This window comes from Balaenoptera borealis (assembly GCF_965194805.1).
Source record: "Balaenoptera borealis genome assembly, chromosome: 2".
In the NCBI taxonomy this organism is placed as follows: domain Eukaryota; kingdom Metazoa; phylum Chordata; class Mammalia; order Artiodactyla; family Balaenopteridae; genus Balaenoptera; species Balaenoptera borealis.
Window position 1 is genome coordinate 52517623 of NC_138867.1, and position 23153 is coordinate 52540775.

A 23153-nucleotide genomic window follows, 5' to 3' on the forward strand; every position below is an offset into this window, starting at 1 on the left:
GGTATTGATGTTTACAAGATTAAGTCTGTTCTTCAAAAAGTAAATTTAGGTAAAGTTACACTGCTAACTTTTAGGGTTAGTTTTATTAGGGTATACTTTTTTTTGGCTGCATTGGGTCTTCGTTGCTGCGCATGGGCTTTCCCTAGTTGCAGTGAGCGGGGGCTACTCTTCGTTGCGGCACGTGGGCTTCTCATTGTGGTGGCTTCTCGTTGCGGAGCAGGGCTCTAGGTGTGCGGGCTTCAGTAGTTGTGGCACGCGGGCTCAGTAGTTGTGGCTCGCGGGCTCTAGAGCACAGGCTCAGTAGTTGTGGCGCATGGGCTTAGTTGCTCCGCGACATGTCGGATCCTCCCAGACCAGGGCTTGAACCCGTGTACCCTGCATGGCAGGCGGATTCTTAACCACTGCACCACCAGGGAAGCCCAAGGGTATAATTTATATGTAATGAAATACACATTTCAGTGAGCTTTGACAAATGTATATGTACTCGTGTACCCACCACCATTGTCAAGAGGTAACAACATTTGGTCTTTTCTAGAGTTTCTTATATATGTAATCATAGAGCATATATTCTTTTATGTCTGGCTTTTTATGCTCAGCATAGTGTTTTTGAAATTGATTCATATTGTTGCATATATCAGTAGTCCATTCCTTTTTATTACTATTACTTCATTGTATACATTTCACAGTTGTTTATCTACTGTATGGATGCTGTAGTTGTTGATGGACATTTTAGGTGTTTGCAGTTTTGAGCTACAAATCTTTATGTGGACCTATATTTTTATTTTTCTTGGTTACTACTAGGGATTTCTTGGTTTTATGATAAGTACGGGCATAGCTTTTTAAGAAACTGACAAACTGTTTTCTAAAATGACTATATCATTTTGCATTCCCGCTGAAAACGTATGAGTTTCAGTTGCTCTATGTCTTTGTCTGTACTGATATTTCCAGTTCTTTTTGCTTTTTTCTTTCCCTTTTTTTTCTTTTCTTTTTTCCATTTTAGCTCTTGTAATAAATATGTAATGTTGTCTCATTATAGTTTGAATTTGCATTTTTCCAGTGACTGTTATGCCTCTTTTCATGTGATTATCAGACATTAGTATATCTTCTTTTGTGAAATGTCTGTTGAAATTTTATAATCATTTTTTAAATTGTATTTTCTTCTTATTTAGTTGTAAGAGTTCTTTTTATATTCTGGCTAAAAAGTTCTTGTCAGATACAGGTTTTGCAAAAATTTTCTTCCAGTCTGCAGTTTGTGTTTTCATTTTCTTAGTGATGACTTTCAAAGAGTAGATGGTTTTAATTTTGATGAAATCCAGTTTATCATTTTTTTCCTTTATGGGTAATGTTTTTGTGTCCTGAGACTACTTTGCCTATCCCCAGGTTTCAAAGATTTTTTTCCTGTTTTCTTCTAGACATTTTGTGGTTATGGCTTTTACTTTTAGGATCCTGATCCATTTTGATTTGTTTTTCATGTGTGTGGTAAGCATTTTTATTATTTTTGTTATTATTATTTTTTTTACTTAATATGGATACTCAGTTGTTCCAGCACCAATTATTGAAAAGTCTATCTTTTCTCATTATCTTGGCATATTTACCAAAAAACAATTAACTAAATTTATATACAGATCTAGTTTTTTACTCTATTCCATTGATCTAATAAGTGTTAAAATCAGATAGTGTATGTCTTCTACATTTCTTATTCTGTTGCAAAACTTTTCAGGATGTTTTAGGTCATTTTGCATTTTTTACATAAATTTTACAATGTATTTATCCATTTCTATAAATAAGCCTGCTGGGATTTTGAGTGGGTTGTATTGAATCTATAGGTTAATATGGAAGCAATTGACATCTTAAAAATATCAAACTTTCCATTCTATGAACATGGTATATTTCTTGGTTTTATTAGGTCTTTGATTTTTCTGTATAGTGTTTTGTAGTTTTCAGTGGACAAGTCTTGTATATATTGTGTCAAGTTTATACCTAAGTAGTTCATGGTTTTTTGGTACTATATTAAGTGGTATTTTTTAAATGTTTACTTTCCCATCGTTTGTTGTTCCAGAATTGTGGTACACAGAAATTTGTATATTGACATTCTATATTGAAATTGTGCTTATTAATTTAACAGTTTTTATGGTGAATTTCTTAGTATTTTCTTTATATTGTGTTGTCTGTGAATAGAAAAGTTATTTTGTTATTTTTTAAAATTATGCTGAAATACACATAACATAAAATTTACCACTACGGCTATCTAGTACACTTACAATGCTGTGCAACCATCATCACTGTCTAGTTCCAGAACATTCTCATCACCCCATGTGGAAAGCCCATGCTCATTAAGCAGTCACTGCCCATTTCCACCTCCCCCGAACCCCTGGCAATTACTAATATGCTTCCTGTCTCTATGGATTTACTGATTCTGGATATTTAATACAAATGAAATCACACAATATACAGCCTTTTGGTCTGGCTTCTTTCACCCAGCACAGTGTTTTCAAGGTTTATCCATGTTATAGCATGTATCAGTATTTTACCCCTTTTTATGACTGCACATTATTTCATCATAGAGATCTACCACATATTGTTTATACATTTATAAGTTGATGGACATTTGAGTTGTTTCCACCTTTTGACTATTTTCAGTAGTGTTGCTATGAACATTTTTATACAAGTTTTTGTTCAAACACCTGTTTTTTTATTATTTTGGATATACACACAGTAATAGAATTCTTAAGCCAGTTGGTAATTCAATGTTTAACTCATTGAGGAACCACAAAACTATTTTCCACAGTGGCTGCACCATTTACATTCCCACCATAAATGTACAGTGGGTCCAATTTCTCCACACCCTTACCAACCTTTATTTTCTGTTTATTTCATTATTTTTATTTTTTATTATAGCCATCCTAAGTGGGTGTGAAGATGTATCTCATCGTTTTGTTGATTTCTAATCTGTATGTTTTTTATTTCTTTTATTTCTTTTATTTCTTTTTCTTGTCATACTGTACTGACATCAATACAATGTGGACTAGAAAGGTGAGAATGAAGACATTCTGTTCCCCATCTTAAGGTAAAACAGTTATCTTACACCACTGAGTGTAAGTTTAGCTAAAGGTTTTTCATAGATACCTTTTATCAGATTGAAAAAGTTTTCTTCCATTTTTAGTTTCTAAGTTTTCATTATGAATGGATGTTGAATTTTATCAAATGATTTTTCCACATATATCAAAATATTTTTTACATTTTTGTTCTGTTTTATATTACTATATTGAGTTATACTGAATGATTTTTGAATGCTCTATCAATCTTTCATTCCTGAGATACACACCACTATGTATTCCTCAATTCTTTCAGTAGTGTTTTCTAGTTTATAATGGAGAGATCTTATACATATTGTATTAAATTTATTCCTAAGTTGTTCATATTTTTTGCTGCTGTTATAATTGATATTTAATAAGTTACCCATTACAATTTTTTGTGGCTAAAGAAATAGAGTTGAATTTGTATATTGACTTTATATCCTGCAAATGTATTATGCTAAACTCACTTTTTAGTTGCTTTTTGTGGATCCCTCAGTATTTTCTACCTATATATGATAATCTATTGCTAAATTTTACTTATTAATATTTTATCAAGGATTTTGATGCTTTGTTTAAGAGAGATGTTCGTCTGTGGATGTCTTTTTTTTTCTTTTTTTATTCAAAGTATAGTTAACTTACAATATTTTATTAATTCCATATGTACAACATAGTAATTTGATATTTTTATGTATTATACTTCACATAGTTATTATAAAATATTTACTATACTCCATATGCTGTACATTATGCCCTTGTAACTTATGTATTTTATACCTAGTTGTTTGTACTTCTTAATCCTTTTCACCCATTTTAGCCCTCCTCTTATCCCTCTCCTTTTTGGCAACCACCAGTCTGTTCTCTGTATCTGTGAGTCTGTTACTCTTTTGTTATATTTGTTTGTTTGTTTTGTTTTTTAGATTCCACATGTAAGTGAAAGCGTACAGTATTTATCTTTCTCTCTCTGACTTATTTTACTAGCATAATGTCATCAGGTCCATCCATGTTGTCACAGATGGCAGGATTTCATTCTTATTTATGGCTGAGTGACACTCAATTGTGTGTGTGTGTGTGTGTGTGTGTGTGTGTGTGTGTGTACACATACACAAACACATATACCACATTTTCTTTATCCATTGATGGACATTTTTGTTGTTTCCATATTTGACTGTTGTAAGTAATGCTGCTGTAAACATTGGGATGCATATATCTTTTTGAAGTATTGTTTTTGTTTTCTTCAGATAAATGCCCAGAAGTGGAATTACTGGATCGTATGGTAGCACTATTTTTTTTTTTTGAGGAACCTGCATACTATTTTCAATAGTGGCTGTACCAATTTATATTCCCACCAGCAGTACATGAGGGTTTCCTTTTCTCCTCATCCTTGTCAACATGTGTTATTTCTCATCTTTGTGATGGTAGTCATTCTGACAGGTGTGAGGTGATATCTCATTATGGTTTTGATTTGCATTTCCCTGATGACTAGGGATGTTGAGTTTTTTTCATGTGCCTATTGTCCATCTGTATGTCTTCTTTGGAAAAATGCCTGTTTAGATCCTCTGACCACTTTTTAACTGTATTGTTTGTTCTATTTGATATTTAGTTGTGTGAGTTCTTTATCTATTTTAGATATTAACCCTTTATCAGTTACATCATTTGCAAATATCTTTTCCCATTCATTAAGTTGCCTTTCCATTTTGTTGATGGTTTCCTTCACTGTGTAAAAGCTTTTAAGTTTGATTAGGTCCAATTTGTTTGTTTTCACTTTTGTATTCCATGCTTGAGGAGACAAATTCAAAGAAAATATTGCTAAGACCAGTGTCAAAGACCATACTGCCTATGTTTTCTTCTAGGAGTTTTGTGGTTTCAGGTCTTACATTTTGGTTTTTAATACATTTTGAATTTATCTTTGTATATGGTGTGAAAAAATGTTCTAATTTCATTCTTTTACATGTAGCTCTCCAATTTTCCCAACACCACTTATTGAAGAAACTGTCTTTTCCCTATTGTATATTCTCGCCTCCTTTGTTGTAGATTAATTGACCATATGTGTGTCAGTTTATTTCTGTTCCATTGATCTTTGTGTCTGTTTTTGTGCCAGTACAATACTGTTTTGGTAACTGTAGCTTTTCTGTAGCAAAATCTGAAGTCAGGAAGTATGATACTTTTACCTTTGTTCTTTTTTTCTCAAGATTGCTTTGGCTTCTTGGGGTCTTTTGTGGTTCCATACAAATTTTAGGATCATTTGTTCTAGTTCTGTGAAAAATGTAATGGGTATTTTGGTAGGGATTATATTAAATCTGTAGAATGCTTTGGGCAGTATGGACATTTCAACAATAATTTTTCCAATCCATGAACATGGGATATCATTCCATTTATTTATATTATTTTTAATTTCTTTCTTCAGTGTTATATAGTTTTCAAAGTACAAGTCATTCACCTCCTTGGTTAAATTTATTCCTAGGTATTTTATTCTTTTTGATATGATTGTAAATGGGATTGTTTCCTTGCTTTCTCCTTCTGATAGTTTATTATTAGTCTATAGAAGTGCAACAGATTTCTGTATATTTTTCTTATATCCTGCAACTTTATTGAATTCATTTATTAGTGCTAATAGTTTTTTGGTGAAGTGTTTAGGGTTTTCTGAATAGTACGGTATCATGTCATTTGCAAATAGTGGCAGTCTTACTTCTTTCCTTCCAATTTGGATGCCTTTTTTTTTTTTTTCTAGTCTGATTGCTGTTGCTAGAACTTCCAGTACTATGTTGAGCAAAAGTGTTGAGAGTGGGCATCTTTGTCTTCTTTTTTTATTTTATTTTTATTTTATTGAAGTATAGTTGATTTACAGTGTTGTGCTTGTCTTATTTCTAATCTCAGAGGAAAAGCTTTGAGCTTTCCACTGTTGAGTAGAATGCTAGCTGTGAGTTTGTCATAAATGGTATTTACTATGTTGAAGTATGTTCCCTCTATACCAACTTGGTCAAGATTTTTTTTATTATGAATCGATGTTGGATTTTGTCAAGTAGTTTTTCTGCATCTGTTGAGATGATTGTGTAATTTTTATTCTTTGTTTTGTTAATGTGAGGTATCACGGTGATTGACTTGTGGTTGTTGAACCATCTTTGTATCCATGGAATAAATCCCACTTGATCATGAAGTATGATCCTTTTTATGTATCATTGAATTTGGTTTGCTAATATTTCATTGAAGATTTTTGCATCTGTGTTCATCAGGGATGTTGGCCTCTAATTTTCTGTAGTAGTAGTGTCTTTGTCTGGTTTTGGTATCAGAGTAATGCTGGCCTCATAGAATGAATTTGGAAGTGTTCCCTCCTGTTCAATATTTTGGAATAGTTTGAGAAGGATAGGTATTAACTCTTCTTTAAATTTTTGATAGAATTGCCCTGTGAAGCTGTTGTGTCGTGGACTTTGGTTTTTTGGGAGTTTTTTGATTACTGATTCAATTTTAATATTAATAATTGGTCTATTTATATTTTCTGTTTCTTTTTTATTCAGTCTTGGATGATTGTATGTTTCTAGAAATTTATCCAATTATTCTAGATTGTCCAGTTTGTTAGCATGTACCTGTTCATAGTATTATCTTATGATTACATTTCTGTGATATTGGTTGTAATTTCTTCTCTTTCATTTCTAATTTTGTGTACTTAGACCTCATTTTTTTTTCCTTGATGAGTCTGGCTAAAGGTTTGTCAATTTTGTTTATCTTTTAAAAACCAGCTCTTAGTTTCATTGATCTTTTCTATTTTTTTGTCTCTATTTTCATTCTAACCTTTATTATTTTATTATTTTGTTTGATTTTCTCTGTTTTAATGGAATTAGGGGAAAGAGTTACATATCCTGGTCTTGAAGGTGTGTCCGTGTGTGGGAACATCCCTATACAGGCTGCTTGTGCCCCGTGGCATTGGTGGGAGAGTTGAATCTGAAGCAATCATGGGCCATGTCTTCTCCTGGGATGTGCTGCTGACCACTGCCTTGGTGGGAGGTAGGGCCAAAGTTGGATGAGCTAGAGCCAGAGCCCAGTGTGAGTCAGGGTTTTTCCCATACTTGATGGTAATTGCACCCCTGTCTGGTGGTGGAACTGTGGCCTGAGGGGCTAGAGCAGGAACCCTGAGGGAATTGGGCTTTTGTCTCAGAGCATTGGTGGTTTTGGACTTGGATTGTCTTTGTTAGGGATGAGGTCAGGGCCCAAGAGGCTGGAGCAGCAGTTCTGATCCAGTTTTGCTTCTCCTCTTCTCAGCAGGCATACAATGGTGATGGTGGTCTCTGCCTTGGTTGGGGGTGGGTGTCAGGGCCCAAGGGGCTGGGGCAGCCATTCTGAGCTGGCTGTGCTTCTCCCTACTGTATGTGATGGCAGTCTCCACGTTGGTGGGAAGCAGTGCCTGAGCTGGAGGGGCTAGAGCAGGTGCTCAGTGTAGGTTGGGCGGGCATGCTGGGATAGTCCTGGCAGGCTGGCCAGAGCACCAAGCAGTTTTCATTCTGTTGCCTCTATCCTTGGACTGGGAGCAAGCAAGTCTGTGTGCATGCCCTTCAAGAGCAGAGTCCCGGTTTCTTACAGCCCTCTGGAAAACCCCACTGATTTTCTAAGTATCCAAGGGGACTCATCTTCCTGGTGCCAGACCCCAGGGCTTGGGTGCTTAATATGGGACTTGAACCCCTGACTTCTTAGGGAGAATGCCAAGACTGTGATATCCCCTTCCTCTTCTTGGTCACCAACTAAGGGGCTGGGTTGCAACTAGAAATGCTTCTCTTCCTCTCCTACCAGACTCTGTGTGGTTCTCTTTTTCATAACCTTGGTTGTAAAAGAGCCATCTGTCCTGCTAGTGTTCAGGTCATTCTCAACAAGAGTTGCCCTATATGTAGTTGTAGTTTTGATGTTTTTGTTGGGGGAAGTGAACTCAGGGTCTTCCTACTCCATCATCTTGATCCTCTCCTTCATGGATGTCCTTTATTGTAACGTCTTTATCTTTAAAAATTTTTGTGATAATGCTGGCCTCATAAAATGAGTTGGGAAGCAGTCCATCTTACTCAGTTTTCTGAAAGAATTTGTATAGGATTTGTACATTTTTTCCTTAACTGTTTGATACAGTTCACCAGAAAAGCCATCTGGGCCTGGAGCGGTTTGTTTGTTTTTGGTGGGAGACAAGATTTAATTTCAAATTTAGCTTAATTGATTTAGAGCTGTTCATATAGCCCATTTCTTCTTGATTCATTTAAGTAAATTGTATCTTTTCAGAATTTTATTTCATCTAGTTTGCCAACTTTTTTCATAAAAATTTCCACTCCATTACATTATTATTGTTTAAATGCCATTGATTCTATAATGATGTCTCTCCTTTTCCCAAATATTGGTCATGTTTTATCTTCCTTTAATATCTTTCAGTTTCATTGTTTGTCTATTTTTTATTTTATTTATTTCTGATATGTATTATTTTCTTTCTGTTTACTTTAGTCTTAATTTGCTCTTCTTGTAGCTTTTTAAGTTGGAAGAAGCTTAGATCATTGAATTTAGACCTTAATTTTGTCAAATATATTTATACTCTAAAGTATCCTATGACCACTGCTTTATCTGCATCCTACAAATTTTAATATCTGTGTTTTCCTTTTTATTCAATTTGAGGTATTTTCTCATTTCTCTTGTGATTTCTTCTTTGACCCATAGGTTCTTTAGAAGTATGTTTTTTAATTTCCAAGTACTTGGGGATTTTTCAGATATCTTCCTGCTATTGTTTTCTAATTTAATTCCATTATAGTAGAGAACACATTTGGCATTACTTCATTCCTTTCAAATCTAAATAATGGTCCAACAAATGGTCTTTCTTGGAACATATTCCATGTGCACTTTAAACAAATATCTATTCTGTGTTGTTGGGTATAGTGTTGCACAAATGTCAGTTGATTGATGGTGTTGTCTAAATGTTCTATATTCTTACTGAGTTTCTGTCTACTTGTAATACAACTTTATAAGACAAATGCTGAAATTTCCAACTATAATTATGCATTTGTCCATTTTCTTTTTAACAAACATGTGGGTCACATGTTTGGTTGTTTTTTTTTTTTTTTTTGTACATATCTAGTAATTTTTCTTGTAGGTTGGACATTTAGATTTAACATTATTGAGTATCTGGATATTATTGTCTTCCTTTAAAGGGTGTTTTAGCAGGCATATAAGTTATTTGTGATTGAACTTCATTTTTTGGAGGCTTATTTTTAAGCTTTGTTAGGGTTGCTTTTTAGTACTCTTTACTCTTGAACTAATTTAGCCTTACTTTTAAGGCAGAACTCTTCTGGAATCTCTCCTAAAGACCCCATAAGTTCATTGAGATCTTTCTACTCTGGCTGCTTGGAACTTGAACATCTTCCCAGCCTTGCTGTGAGCCCTGTGTGAATAGTTATGTTTACAGCTCACTAGAAGATGTCTTTTCCTTGGTAAATTTTCTTTATCTGGTTCTCTGATATCTCACCCTACATATGTCCATATTGGTATTCAATCAAAAATTTAGAGGAATCACTATACAGGTTTCTGGAACTTTTTTTCTATTCATAGGCCTCTCCTTGCCAGTACAGTGTCGTGCAAATTCTAGCTGTTTAGCCTTTACAGACTCTGAGCTCCATCTTAAATCATCAAGGCTGCTGTACACTAATTGGGTTCCTCCTCCCCACACCAAGGTTCTGAAAGTTCCCCCAGGCAGAAATCCAGGGTTATTTTTAGGCTTACCTCATTTATTTTCCTTCTCTGAGGGATCACAGTCCTGTGCTTTCTTTTGTCTAATGTCTTAAAATAATACTTTAATATATTTTGCCTAGTTTTATCAGTTTTAATAGTGAGAGCAAAAAAAAAAAAAAAAAAATAGTGAGAGCATGTCTAATACCTCTTACTCCAGTATTGCCAGAACCAGAAGTAATCAATGTATTTTATTTTTATTTACATCAAATTTTAAATAAATATTTTATTATATAAGTGTAATTTAATATATTCTCCCATTAAAACAATTATGGAAAAGTTAGTTTCCTTTTAGTAACTTTCCTAATCTTACGCTTCTTTCGTTCTTCAAATCTAGCCAGTGATATCAACTTGGTACACAACCTGTAAGGTACCTTTTCTATCCATTTATATACATATGTTTCCATAGAAAAGTTGTAATATTGGTTTTATTTAGGTTGTATATGCTTTTAGTATCGTAATTCAGAGTATATTTAGTTCTCTTTCACTTGATTTAAAAAAAACAGTTTGTGTTAGAGGTGTACCTTATTATTAAAACAAATCTATTTCATATTCTTTATATGTTGATATAGTTAATATATTAAATGATGCAATATTTTTATATGATAATATTTTCAGCAAGAATAGAGATTGGTCCTCAGTAGCTCATCTTCTGGACATATTGCAAATGCTTTCCATTTTTTTCCAGGCCTTTCCAGCCACATTTTCAGAAATGTTGCCCTATTTCTCTCTGCCCCAAGTACTCCTCTTGCCTGGAGACAGACAGACTTCACATCCACCCCTAATAGTTGCCCAGGGCCCTTTTTTGCTTCTAATTTCCACAGTTTTGGCATGGGCCATTCTTTGTGTTGTTCTCATCTGTTATGTACTTGAATACAGTATGCTGTTGTTTCCCTCATTAATCTCTCAGAGGTTCCTTACAATTTTTGGCCCATTGAAATCTCCCCATCCATATTTTCTCATTCATCTATTGATTCCTTTTTTTGAAAAGTCTTTTGTAGTTTCTGTGGTTTGATAGGGAGTATAGGCTGGAATATGTACTCACTTTGCTATCTTGAAACCAAGAATTACATTTCTCTCTGCCTGCATTTTCGCTGTATCATTTTATCATAATCTAGAATAATAATTAAACCTTTGTATGTTTGCCTAACACTCTTGTGAATAGACACGTATTAGGGAGCAGTAAGATGTTTGAGCTAGAGAGTATTCCTAGCATCTCCTCTTCTGTTCCTAACTTTACTTCTGTTCAGTAATATCCTCTTCATATTGCCATGCACTTTCCTGGCCCTCATTATTCTTGTGTTGACATGGGAAGTTCCATTTGTTAACCAGAATTGGAGTTTAGGCATCATGAATAAAACTGTAAAGTTTCTCTTTGGGCAACTATAAATCCTTCCCAACAGATTTTCTATTTGCCATTGAAATATTTTCAACCCATGTTGCAGATTTTTAAAACATTAGAATTGGAAAATTTTAAACCTTTTAACAAAGTTTTCTTTCACCATTATAATCTTGAATTTGGTTTAGCACTAATTATTATTTTGGCATATAAAATACTGCTGTATACAATATACAAAATAATGAAATGTGATCTAACCTATAACAATAGCTCAAGTCCCTTCCACTTTTAATTTATATTTTGATTTTTTGGGCTCCTGACCAAAGTTAGATTAACATGGCTTCCTTATAGATCTTTCCAATATGTAAATAAATTACACTGAAACTTTTTGTCTACACTGGGCAAAAATTTAGTACCTTAAGATCTACTGATGGAGGAGAAAAATGATGTAAGGTCCAGAGGAACCGTCTTGGGATATTAAACAAAAATTCTGGGTGATCCTGGCTCTAAGTCACAATCTAATATAGATTATTCAGTGAAAATTTCTTAAAGAGATTCAGTCCTTTTTCATTCATAGCACTGTGAATACAAACTTCTAAGTCATGCTCAATAATTTCCTTGTTGTTTGTTACTTTGTTATAACCTGACTATAGTAACTAGTAGTGCAACCACTTTGGAAATATAAAAGAGAACTATTCTTTGGCAACTTGCAGAGCTACTTCTGTTTAAAATCTGATCCTGGGAAAGGATATATGGACAGGAGACTACCCTTGTGCTGTTCTTGTCAATCAACCCTTTCTGTCATTTCACAGAATGAAATTCTGTAGACCCAGAAGGGACCTGAGCAGTTATGTAGCAGTGTTTTACGGGAAAAGAAACTGAGAGCCAGAGAGATAAAGCAGCTGTCCTACAGTCACAGAGGTAGTAAAGAACCACATATCTTCACCCTGGCCTGCCCTGAATTTTTTTGACATGTTGAGAAGTTATCGTGTCTCAACTATATATCACATTTATTTCTACAGACCTACTTCAAAAGGCTAAAATTGTCTCTTTTTGAAATTTTTGTTGTACTTACACAGCTGAAATTTAGTCAGAGCCTTTCTAGCTCCCTGTACAATTATTCCTCTTCTCCCATTCTCTTAAACTTTTCTTGAGCATCTTGATAGAGAATAGAGCAACTCCTTTATTCTGTCATTAGAATCCAGACAAAATCAGAGATTGAAGGCTGGGGAAAGTTGTCATGAATGGTAGTATTTTTACTCACACACAGAAAAAATAGGGCACCAGATTTGTCCATTCAGTAACTTTCTGCTCAATTTTAAATTTAATTTGATGAACTCAATGAAATGGAGGAATCTTTTTTTTGTTGTTGTTCAATTTAAATGTGGCTATTCCCTGAAAAAAAACCTTTTCTTTCTGGGTTTGTCTTTGGCAATGGGAGTAAGGAGAGGAGGGCAGTATGTATTTCCTTCCTATCTAAAATTGAAAGTATTTTTTTGTGTTTTACTCAAATATGAATTTTGTGTAATAAATTCTGAACTAGTCATGACTAATATCATGCATTTTGCTACAACAGGATAGACATGATTCAGCTGATGATCAAAATATTTGTCATGTGTGGCATATGGATATAGAAGCCCTTCCAGAATGGATACACTGCCTAATACAAAAAGTAAGTTCCATAGTTTCTGAGTAAAATTAGGAATATACTACCTTCAGAAAGTTTTCGTCCTAATTTTAGAGCTATTTTTCTTGGATGCATTGTTTCAAGAGACATGAAAGGGTGTGTAACTTGATTACGCTTACTGGTTTCTTCATTATTACTGGAGTGCTCTGAGGACTTTTATACCTCAGACTTTGCACTTGGTATTTCCCCTTCCTTGAATTCTCTTCCAACAACTACTCACCTGTTCCTTCATTTCCTTAGGTCTTTATTCTCAGTGAGGCATTGCCTGGCCAGTCTATCAGCTGCCTCTCCCCACTATTACCACTCTCAACACTTTCTTTCTCCCTTCTTTACTTTATATACCTATCTATGTTTTACACACACATTATAAGTGATATATAGAACTTTAAATATGCTTAAGTATATATGACATATATAAATTATTATACACATTCATACACATATCCACATATGCATATATATACACACACACAAAGGGCTTACTGATCTTGTTAGTTACCTAGCTCCTCTACTAGAATATAAACTCCATAAAGTCAGAAGTTTTTATATTTTGTTCATTATGTACTATATCCCCAGCACCTAGAACAGTACCTATTGAGTGAATGAAATATCCTATGTGTCTCATTACACAAATGTAAAATAAACTGGAAAATTAATGACTCGTATTGGCACAGTCAGTATCAAAAAAACACACTTTTAAGGATCCTTAATGAAATATTATGAGTAGGAATTCATCTTGTCAGTGTGGCATCATTATTTCTCATAATTCAAAACAGCTAAGTATTAGAAAAGTATAAGAAATATGATTTTTGGAACAATATAGTTGCCTTTCTCCACTGACTAGCTTACTTTTTTTGTTAAAGAATAACATTAGCTAGATATCCCTTGCATCCATTCTCACATTGTAATGATTTCCTGGGAAAGTGCCAGTGTACTGCTTATTAGTGTCCTGAACTTTAGAAAATGTATTAGGACACTGTAGATGTCCTACTATCTCTGTTGAAAAGATAACTTTAAGTTAGTTCATTATTAATTTGTAATCTGAGTATAGAAAATGAAGTAACTGATGTATGCAACCAATATCTTTTGGTTGTATGTAAAAAGGCAGGAAGAGCTTTATTCTGTTGGTTGGGTAAAGTTCCCTCCCACAGTGCTTGGTATGCAAGAAGGGTATCAAAACAGACACTTTTCTGTGAGATTTTACTTGCAAATTAAGCTCTGTAGACTGATTTGCTTCCTGGTTCCATAGTGTATTTTTCTTTTCATTAGTTCACACTGTATCCATATTCAGCCTATTGTTTAAGAGACTCTTAGAATTCTTAGGAGTATCGTTTAGATGGGTGTGATGTGCAATATATTATCATTCTAGACCTTTGGAGCTTCTTATCTCTATTTATTGGAAGGCTTGTTTCCATCTAGTAGACTGTTCTGTCTACTAATCAGAAAACAATGCTGGCCTTTTCTGTGGCGTAGAAAACTTTCATGTGGTCGGCTTTAAAAAACAAACAAACAAACAGTAAAACCACAAACAAAAAAACAGCTCACATTCTCTTTGGTTACTTGACAAAGAAAGAATTGTTTTTATTTTCCTTTATTACCTGTAGGCCCAGTGGACAGTTGGAAAACTGAATTGCCCTTTCTGTGGGGCCCGTTTAGGGGGCTTTAATTTTGTCAGCACTCCAAAATGTTCCTGTGGCCAGCTTGCAGCTGTACATCTCTCCAAAAGCCGGACCGATTATCAGCCAACACGGTCAGGCCGACTAATGAGACCCTCGCTGAAATACTTGTCACATCCTAGAGTTCAGTCAGGTTGTGACAAGGAAACTCTGCTGACAGGTGGCGCCTCCAAAAACAGAAATCACGGGCTTTTAAACATGGCCCAAAATAATAATGGTCCTGGAAGATTAACGGAAGCACTCTGCCTGGAGGTACGGTCAACATATTTCAAGATGAAGAACGAAAAATTGCTCTTCAAAGCATCAGATCCAAAATATCAGCTTTTTGTTCCGCAGCTTGTGACCGCAAGATGCACTACGAGAGCTTTTCATAGAAAATCACATAGCTTGGATCTGAACATCAGTGAGAAACTGACTTTATTACCCACTTTATATGAAATCCATAGTAAGACTACTGTGTATCCCAGGCTAAATGAAACGCAGCCTGTTGACCTTTCGGGCTTGCCTTTAGAATCAAGTAAAAATAACCGTTCCTTTCAGATTTCATCCAGTTTTGATCCTAATATGCTGCTGCAAAGATTTTCAGTGGCTCCCTGTGAGACCCAGACACAAAGAGGAGGAGAATTTCAGTGTGGTCTAGAAGCTTCTGCAGTGTACTCTGGCCATGCTAGTTCTAACAACCTGACTTTCCTGATGGACATGCCCTCAGCTGGGAGGAGCACACTGGAGGCCCCAGACCAGGAAGAGCACCTCTCTCCTCTGGACTTCCTGCACTCAGGCAGTTTTTCATTGGGTGCCATTAATCAGAGGCTCAGCAAGAGAGAAAAGAGCAAGCTGAAGAATCTGAGACGGAAACAACGAAGGCATGAAAGATGGCTGCAGAAGCAGGTAATTTTTGAAAGAGTTTACTAAAAATTCTGTATTACAAATGTCAGACTTTGGGGAGAAGAGCTAACTTTGAATAACCTGTATTATAAAAACTTGATTTGAGTGATTTTTGAAATGACATTTCTCCCAAGTGAAGTTAATGATCATGTAGCTCTATTATAACTGACATGTATAACCATGTCTGTGCTTACACATGTTCAGAAAATGCCCTTTTGTGAAGTTTTTCCCAATTTTGCTAATATTTTATAGGAACATTCATCTCATGATGTTGAGACTAGGTTGTCATACACATTTTAAATATATTCATGTTAGGATTGTTTTGCAGTGCTGCTTTTTCAGGTTAAATTGAAACAGAAATGTTTCCCTAAGTAAATCCAATATAGTGACAAATTCATTCACTTTCATTATATTTAGTTTAAATGGATATTTTCAAGGAGCCCTGTTTAATTATGTGCCCACATGAGCCAGATATGGTTAACTGTGCTAAATTGTGAAAATTATCTAAAGGATAATTGACCCTTACTGTAATTTTATAGGAGAGGGTTTTTCTCTGTGGTTTGAACTCCTGTACCTGTAATGATACGTTCAGGGGTGGGGTGTGTGAAGGAAACCAATATTAGGCACTGAGGAAACCAATTAAAGCCAGTGGATGAGGTGCTTATGAAAATTTAGAAGTTTGAGGACCAGCTTATTTCTGTATAAACTAGTTTTGCAAATTGCTTTCATTATTTGGTCATAATAGATAGCAGTCCTTATTAATTAGTATATTGAATATTAACAGTGTCCTCAGAGCTAAAATACAGAAAGCAACAACTTTACATAATAGTTCACTCTTAGTTAAGCAAACTCATTATTGTTTATGATTCTAGCCATGGACTGAATAAAATAAAATTACTGCATTAAATGCCTCAATCATGTGAGGTATTTTTCATCTTTTGGTTAGATAGTATAAGTAATTGTTTTTATATTTTTGACTGGTTTCTGACAAAAGCATTTCAATTTGGTTTCTTTGCAAGTGATGGTGTAATGTGACATCAAAGCATATACTGTAGGATGTAAAAAAGAATATGTTTTAGCACCATTATAATATACTTTATAGTTTAACTTATCAAAGCTGTAAAATTCAAAAATTTTATTGAAAATTTGACTTAAACCTAGATAAATTGGAGATGATCATATGTTAAGTGAACAGAACAAATACCTTAAAAACATGTGGAGGGTTCTAAAATAATTCTCTTAACAAACAGAGATTTCAAAGAAGTATGAAAATTATACTTGTTCTGTGCTGTAAATATGCAAATAACATTTTTACAATTTTCAAAATATGTATAATTCTTAGGCTAGGTACTTCTGAAAACCTCAGTTATATTTTTAATCATTTTCTAGCATAGGAACACTCTTTTTCACACAGTTTAAAGCAAAGTAAGACCAAAATTAATGGTCTTTTTTTTTTTTTTTTTTGATAAGGTTGCTTTTATTCATTCACACACATGTGATTTAACCAATCTGCTTAGCTAATTGATCGAAGTGAATGAGTCTTTGTCAGACCTGTGACAGGTCAGTACAGGAATGATATGGTGGGATCCTAATAGGTTTGGTTGCTTGCACAGGAGCTACAGGCAAACAAATGCCCAATGTGTCCTTAGCAAAGAAAATCTAAAAACAGGTAGCAGCATAGAAATGACATGAATTCGCAGTGTGAGTACACACTGTGGTTTGAGTCAGAAGGAAGAAGAATTTTTAATAGTTTTACTAATTCAAGGAAAAGGATAAATCCTAGGAAGAGTTGATATTTGAGAAAAATTAATGGCTTAGCTATTCAGCTCGTTTAATGTTTAATAAAGATTAGTTGATTCTAAAACAGATATCAGATATCTGTTTTGTATATCATGCCTTTGGGTAATGACTTCAAAACAGATCCTGCCCCTTTTTTAATGAGAAAGATATGTATACAAGATATAAATAAAAAGTTACCTATTATTAATGGTAATTTTTTAAAGTTTAAAATAATTGGTTGGGATATCTAGATTTCTGACTTTCATTTGACATTTAAAATTTTTTTGTGTGTAAACTAGACATCTTTCTGTGGCAGATACCATGGTAGAAAATGTTAATGATGCTACAAAAAGTTACTTAAATTTTTGAAGCTTAGGAATGTAAATGAGATTATTGTTAAAGCAGAAACTACAGCCAGTTTTCAGTGTTTTTGTTCAGCAAATGTTAGTTGAGCATCTACTTTGGGGGAAGAGTGCTGAGCAAACCCTTTTTTTATTCAACACAGTCTTTTTGGTTTTGGTTTTCTTTTTTAATTGTCATGCAATAAAGTTGATTTATTCTTGGCATACAGCTCTATGATTTAAACATATGTATAGATTCATATAACAACCACCACAGTGGGGGTCCAGAACAGTTCCATCAGCCCCACCCCAAATTTCCCTTGTGCCTTTATAATTGTGCCATGATTATATCTTTATAATCACACCCTTGTCCCATCCCTAATTCCTGAAGACCACTGATCTGTTCTCCATTACTTTAGTTTGTCTTTTGGATAACTTTATAAAATAATAATGTAATGTTATAAAATTAGAACATGTAGTATATAATGTTTTGAGACTGGCTTCTTTTACTCAGCATAATTACCTGTGAGATTCATCCAAGTTGTTGCATATATCTCTAGTTTGTTATTTTTATTCCTTAATAGTATTCCATTGTATGAATGCACCACAGTTTATCCATTTACTTGTTGAGCAGAGGTAGGTTATTCCAGGTTTTGGCAATTATGAATAGAGCTGTTATAAACATTCATGTACAGGTTTTTGTGTGAACCTAAGCTTTCATTTCTCTAGGGTAAATGTCCAGGAGTGGGATTGCTGGATCATATGGTAAGTAACTGTCAAATTGTTTTTCTGAATGGCTATACTATTTTGCATTCCAAGCAGCAATGTATGAGAGTTCCTTTTGCAGTGTATCCTCATGAACACCTGGTACTCTTAAAATTTTGACATTAATAGATACATAGTGGTATCACATTCTGGTTTTAGTTTGCATTTCCCTAATGACATTTCCCTAATGATGTTCAACATTTTTCAAGTGCTTATTTTGCCATTTATATATATTGTTTAGTGAAGTATCTTTTCAAATCTTTTAGTCATTTTCTTAATTGGGTTGTGTTCTTTGTGTTGAATTTTGAAAGTTCTTTATGTACTTTGGATGTAAGTCCTTCATTGAGTATGTGATTTGTAAAGATTTTCTCCCAGCCTGTAGCTTGTCCTTTTATTGTCTCAGAAAAAAATTTTTTTCCTATAGAGGAAACATATTTAATTTTGATGAAGTCCAGTTTCTCAAATTTATTTTTAATGGATCATGCTTTTGGTGTCCTATCTAAGAACTCTTTGCCTAACCCTAGGTTATGAAAATTTTCTCCTATGGTTTCTTATAAAATTTATATAGTTCTAAGTTTTATATTGAGAATTATGACTCATTTTGAGTTTTTTTTTAAAAATAAGGTGTGTGATTTAGGTTGAGGTCCCTTGTTTTGCATAGAGATGCTTGATTGTTCCAGAACTATTTGTTGAAAACACTGTCCTTTCTCCGTTGAAATGCTTTTGCAGCTTTGTCAGAAATCAACTGGCTCTATATGTGTGGTCTTTTTCTGGACTCTCTCTTCTGTTCAGTCTATTTTTGTGTCTCTCCCTTTGCCAATCGTCCTCTTTCTTGTTTATTGTAGCTTTATACTAAGTCATTAAAATAGGGTACTGTGATTCCTCCAACTTTATTTTTCATTTTCAAAATTGTTTTATTCTAGTTCCTTTGCCTTTCCATATAAATCTTTACAAAAAATAGATCAACTTGGGGAGAACCAAAATCTTTACTGTGTTTATTTTTCCAGTCCATGAACATGATATGTCTCTCCTTTTATTTAGGTCTTTGATTTCTTTCATCAGTATTTTGCAATTTTTAGCATTCAGAACGTGTGCATATACTGTTAGATTTATACCTAAGTATTTACTTTGTGTGTTATTGTTAATTTAAAAAATTGTTTTGATTTATAATTGTATTTCGCTAGTTTACAGAAACCTAATTGATTTTTGTTTTGACTTTATATCTTGTGCTGTTGATAGTACAGATCTTTGACATCTCTTGTCAGATTTATCCCTAAGTATTTATATTTTTATACTGTTGGTGAATAGTATTATTTTATTAAATCTTAATTTCCATTTGTTCATTAATAATATATAGAAATACAATTGATTTTTGGTATTAATCTTATATCTTACAACCTTTCTAATTTTACCTATCAGGAATAGCAGGGTTTTTGTAGATTTCACTGGGTTTTCTACTTAGATGATCATGTCTGCAAATAAAAACAGTCTTACTTCTTCCTTTCCAATTTGATTATTTATTTTTTTGTGTTATTGAGTGAGCTAGAACATCTAGTACAGTGTTGAGTAGAAGTGATGAGAGCAGGTATCCTTGTCTTTTTCCTGATGTTAGGAGGAAAGCACTCAGTCTTTCACCATTAAGTATTATGTTAGGTATGGGTTTTAGATAGATGCCCTTTATCAGGTTGAGGAAGTTTTCTTCTATTCCTAGTTTGCTGAAATTTTTATCATGAATGGATGTTGAATTTTGTCAAATGCTTTTTCTGTATCAATTGATATGATTATGTGTTTTTAATGTGAATATTAAGTGATTATCAAATATTGAGCCAGTGTTTCATTCCCACAGTAAATACTTTGTTATGTTGTATTTTTCTTTCTGTATATTGCTGGATACTACTTGCTAATATTTTTTGAGAGTTTTTTTGGTTTCTTTGTTTTTTTGCCTCTGTACATGAAGGATATTATTCCGAAGCTTACTCTGTTTTTGTACAGTCTTTTTCTGATTTGATATCATGGTAGTGCTGGCCTTATAAAATGAGTTAAGAATTGTTCTTTCCTGTTGTGTTTTATGGAAAATATTGTGAAGAATTAATATTACTTTTTCTTAAATATTTGGTAATGAAACTACCTGGGCCTGGAGGTTCTGGGGGTGGGGGTGGGTGAAGGAGGTGAATTTAACTATGAATTCAATTTCTTTAATGTTTGTAGGACAATTCAGGTTATCTGTTTCATGTTGGATAATTTTGGTAGTTGTTTTCAATGAATTATCTAAGTTGTTGAAAATATGTGTGTAGAATGTTCATAGTATTCCCTTATTATCCCTTTAATGTCTGTTGGGTCTGTAATGATATCCCCTTTTCAATCCTGATAATAGCAATTTGTGTCTCGTCTCTCCTTCTCTCCCCTCCCTTCCCCTCCCCTCTTGCTTTTAGTTTTGCTAGAGGTTTATCAATTTTACCAGTCTTTTCAAAGAACCAGCTTTTGATTTCAATTATTTTTTTCTATTATTTTTTGTTTTCAAAGTCATTGATTTCTGGTCTTACTTTTATTACTGACTTCCTTCTGCTTGCTTTGACTTTATTTTCCTTTCTCTTATAAAATATTTTTTATGGGAGAAACTTAAGTTTTTGATTGGAAATACTTTTTTATCTCATCTAAGCATTTATTGCTATAAATTTCCCTTTAGTTACTGCATGAGCTACAACCCATGACTTTTATGTTGTGTTTTTAATTCAGTTCAAACTGTTTTCTAATTTCCTTTGAGACTTTTGTTGGCCCACGTAGTTTGTCTAAGTGGCTAGTATAATCATGCAAAGACTGAAATATTAGCATTCTGAGGAAATTTAAAAACTTCATCCTGTGGAAGGGTATTTCTTCCTCTGGATTGAGAGAATGTAAAGCTGCAACTGGTATAGCTGTATAATATTTTAAAATAATTCTATTTAAACATTTTGTTTGTTCTGCTGTGAAGATTGGGGTGTCTGTATCTTTTTGAATTAGTGTTTTTGTTTTCTCCAGATATGTACCCAAGAATGGAATTGCTGGTTCATATGGTAGTTTTATTTTTAGTTTTTTGAGAAACCTCCATACTGTTTTCCATGGTGCCTGCACCAATTTTCATTCCCAGCAGCAGTGCACCAAGGGTTCCCTCTAATCCACATCCTTGCTAACATGTGTTATTTATGGTTATTTTTTGATGATAGCCATTCTGACAGGTGTGAGGTGATATCTCATTGTGGTTTTGATTTGTCTGATGATTAGTAATGTTGAGCATCTTTTCATGTGCCTGTTGGTCATCTGTATATCTTCTTTGGAAAAATGTCTATTCAGGTCTTCTGCCCATTTTTGGATAGGGTAGTTTGGTTTTTTGATATTGAGTTACATGAGCTGTTTATATATTTTGGATATTAACCCCTTATTGGTCATATCATTTGCAAATATGTTTTTCCTATTCAGTAGATTGTCTTTTCTTTTTTTTTTTTATGGTTTCTTTTGCTGTGCAAAAGCTTTTAAGTTTAATTAGGCCCTGTTTATTTTTGCTTTTATTTCTTTTGCCTTAGGAGACTGATCCCTCAGAATGTTACAATTTGTGTCAAAGAGTATTCTGCCTATGTTCTTTTCTAGAAGTTTTGTAGTTTAAGGTCATACATTTAGGTCTTTAATCCATTTTGAGTTTAATTTTGTATATGATGTGAGAAAATGTTCTAATTTCATTCTTTTACATGGATCAGTCCAGTTTTCCCAGCACCACTTATTGAAGAGACTGTCTTTTCTCTATTGTATATTCTTGCATCCTTTGTTGTAGATTAATTGACCATAGGTGCATGGGTTTATTTCTGGGCTCTTTATTCTGTTCTATTGATCTATATGTCTTTTTTTGTTCCAGTACCATTCTGTTTTGATTACTGTAGCTTTATAGTATTGTCTGAAATCAGCTTTGTTCTTTTTTTCCTCAAGATTGCTCTGGCAATTTGAGGTCTTTTGACATGGAACCTTTTGAGGTTCCATATAAATTTTAGGATTACTTGTTCTAGTTCTGTGAAAAATGTCATGGGTATTTTGTTAGGGATTGCATTAAATCAGTAGATTGCCTTGGGTAGTGTGGTAATTTTAATAATATTATTTCTTCCAATCCATGAACACGGGATCTTTCCAGTTATTTGTATCATCCTCAATTTCTTTCTTCAGTGTTGCATGGTTTTCAGACTACAGGTCTTTCACCTCCTTGGTTAACTTTATTCCTAGGAATTTTATTCTTTTTGATGAAAATTTAAATAAAATTGTTTTCTTGCTTTCTCTCTCTGATAGTTCATTATTTGTGTATAGAAAAGAACAGATTTCTATATATTAATCTTGCATTCTACAACTTTACTGAATTCATTTATTAGTTCTTGTAGTTTTTGATGGAGACATTAGGATTTTCTGTATATACTACCATGTGATCTGCAAATAGTGACAGTTTTACTTCTCCCCTTCTGATTTGGATGCCTTTTCTTTTCTTTTTTCTTGCCTGATTGCTTTGGCTAGAAAGTCCAATACTATGTTAAAAAGGAGCAGTGAGAGTGAGCATCCTTGTCTTGTTCGTGATTTTAGAAGAAAAGCTTTTAGCTTTTTACTGTTGAATATGATGTTAGCTGTTGGTTTGTAATAAACGGCCTTTATTATGTTGAAATATGTTCCCTGTATACCTACTTTGATGAGAGTTTTTATCATGAATGGATGTTGTCAAATGCTTTTTCTGCATTTATTGAGATGATCATGTGACTTTTATCCTTCATTTTGTTAATGTGGTGTGTCACATTGACTGATTTCTGGGTATTGAACCATCCTTGCACTCCTGGAATAAATCCCACTTGATCATGGTTT

General features: G+C 33.8%; 1 protein-coding gene across 11 annotated transcripts in view; it reads left to right on the plus strand.

The window, feature by feature from the left end:
* Window positions 1-23153, plus strand: part of RNF180 (ring finger protein 180) — a 285865-nt gene that overhangs the window by 37266 nt on the left and 225446 nt on the right. For 8 of the 11 annotated variants that reach the window (XR_014242110.1, XR_014242111.1, XM_082383180.1 and 5 more), the window contains 3 exons: window positions 12731-12826; window positions 14446-15405; window positions 18252-18287. Coding sequence is in view for 9 of the 11 variants with exons in the window: in XM_082383180.1 (XP_082239306.1) it covers window positions 12731-12826; window positions 14446-15405; window positions 18252-18287 (1092 nt within the window). In the remaining 2 variants the exon portion in view is untranslated. Of the gene's footprint in view, window positions 1-9124; window positions 9521-11984; window positions 12076-12730; window positions 12827-14445; window positions 15406-18251; window positions 18288-23153 lie in introns of those variants that run through there. The other 3 variants (XM_082383186.1, XM_082383183.1, XM_082383182.1) reach the window with 3 other exon arrangements.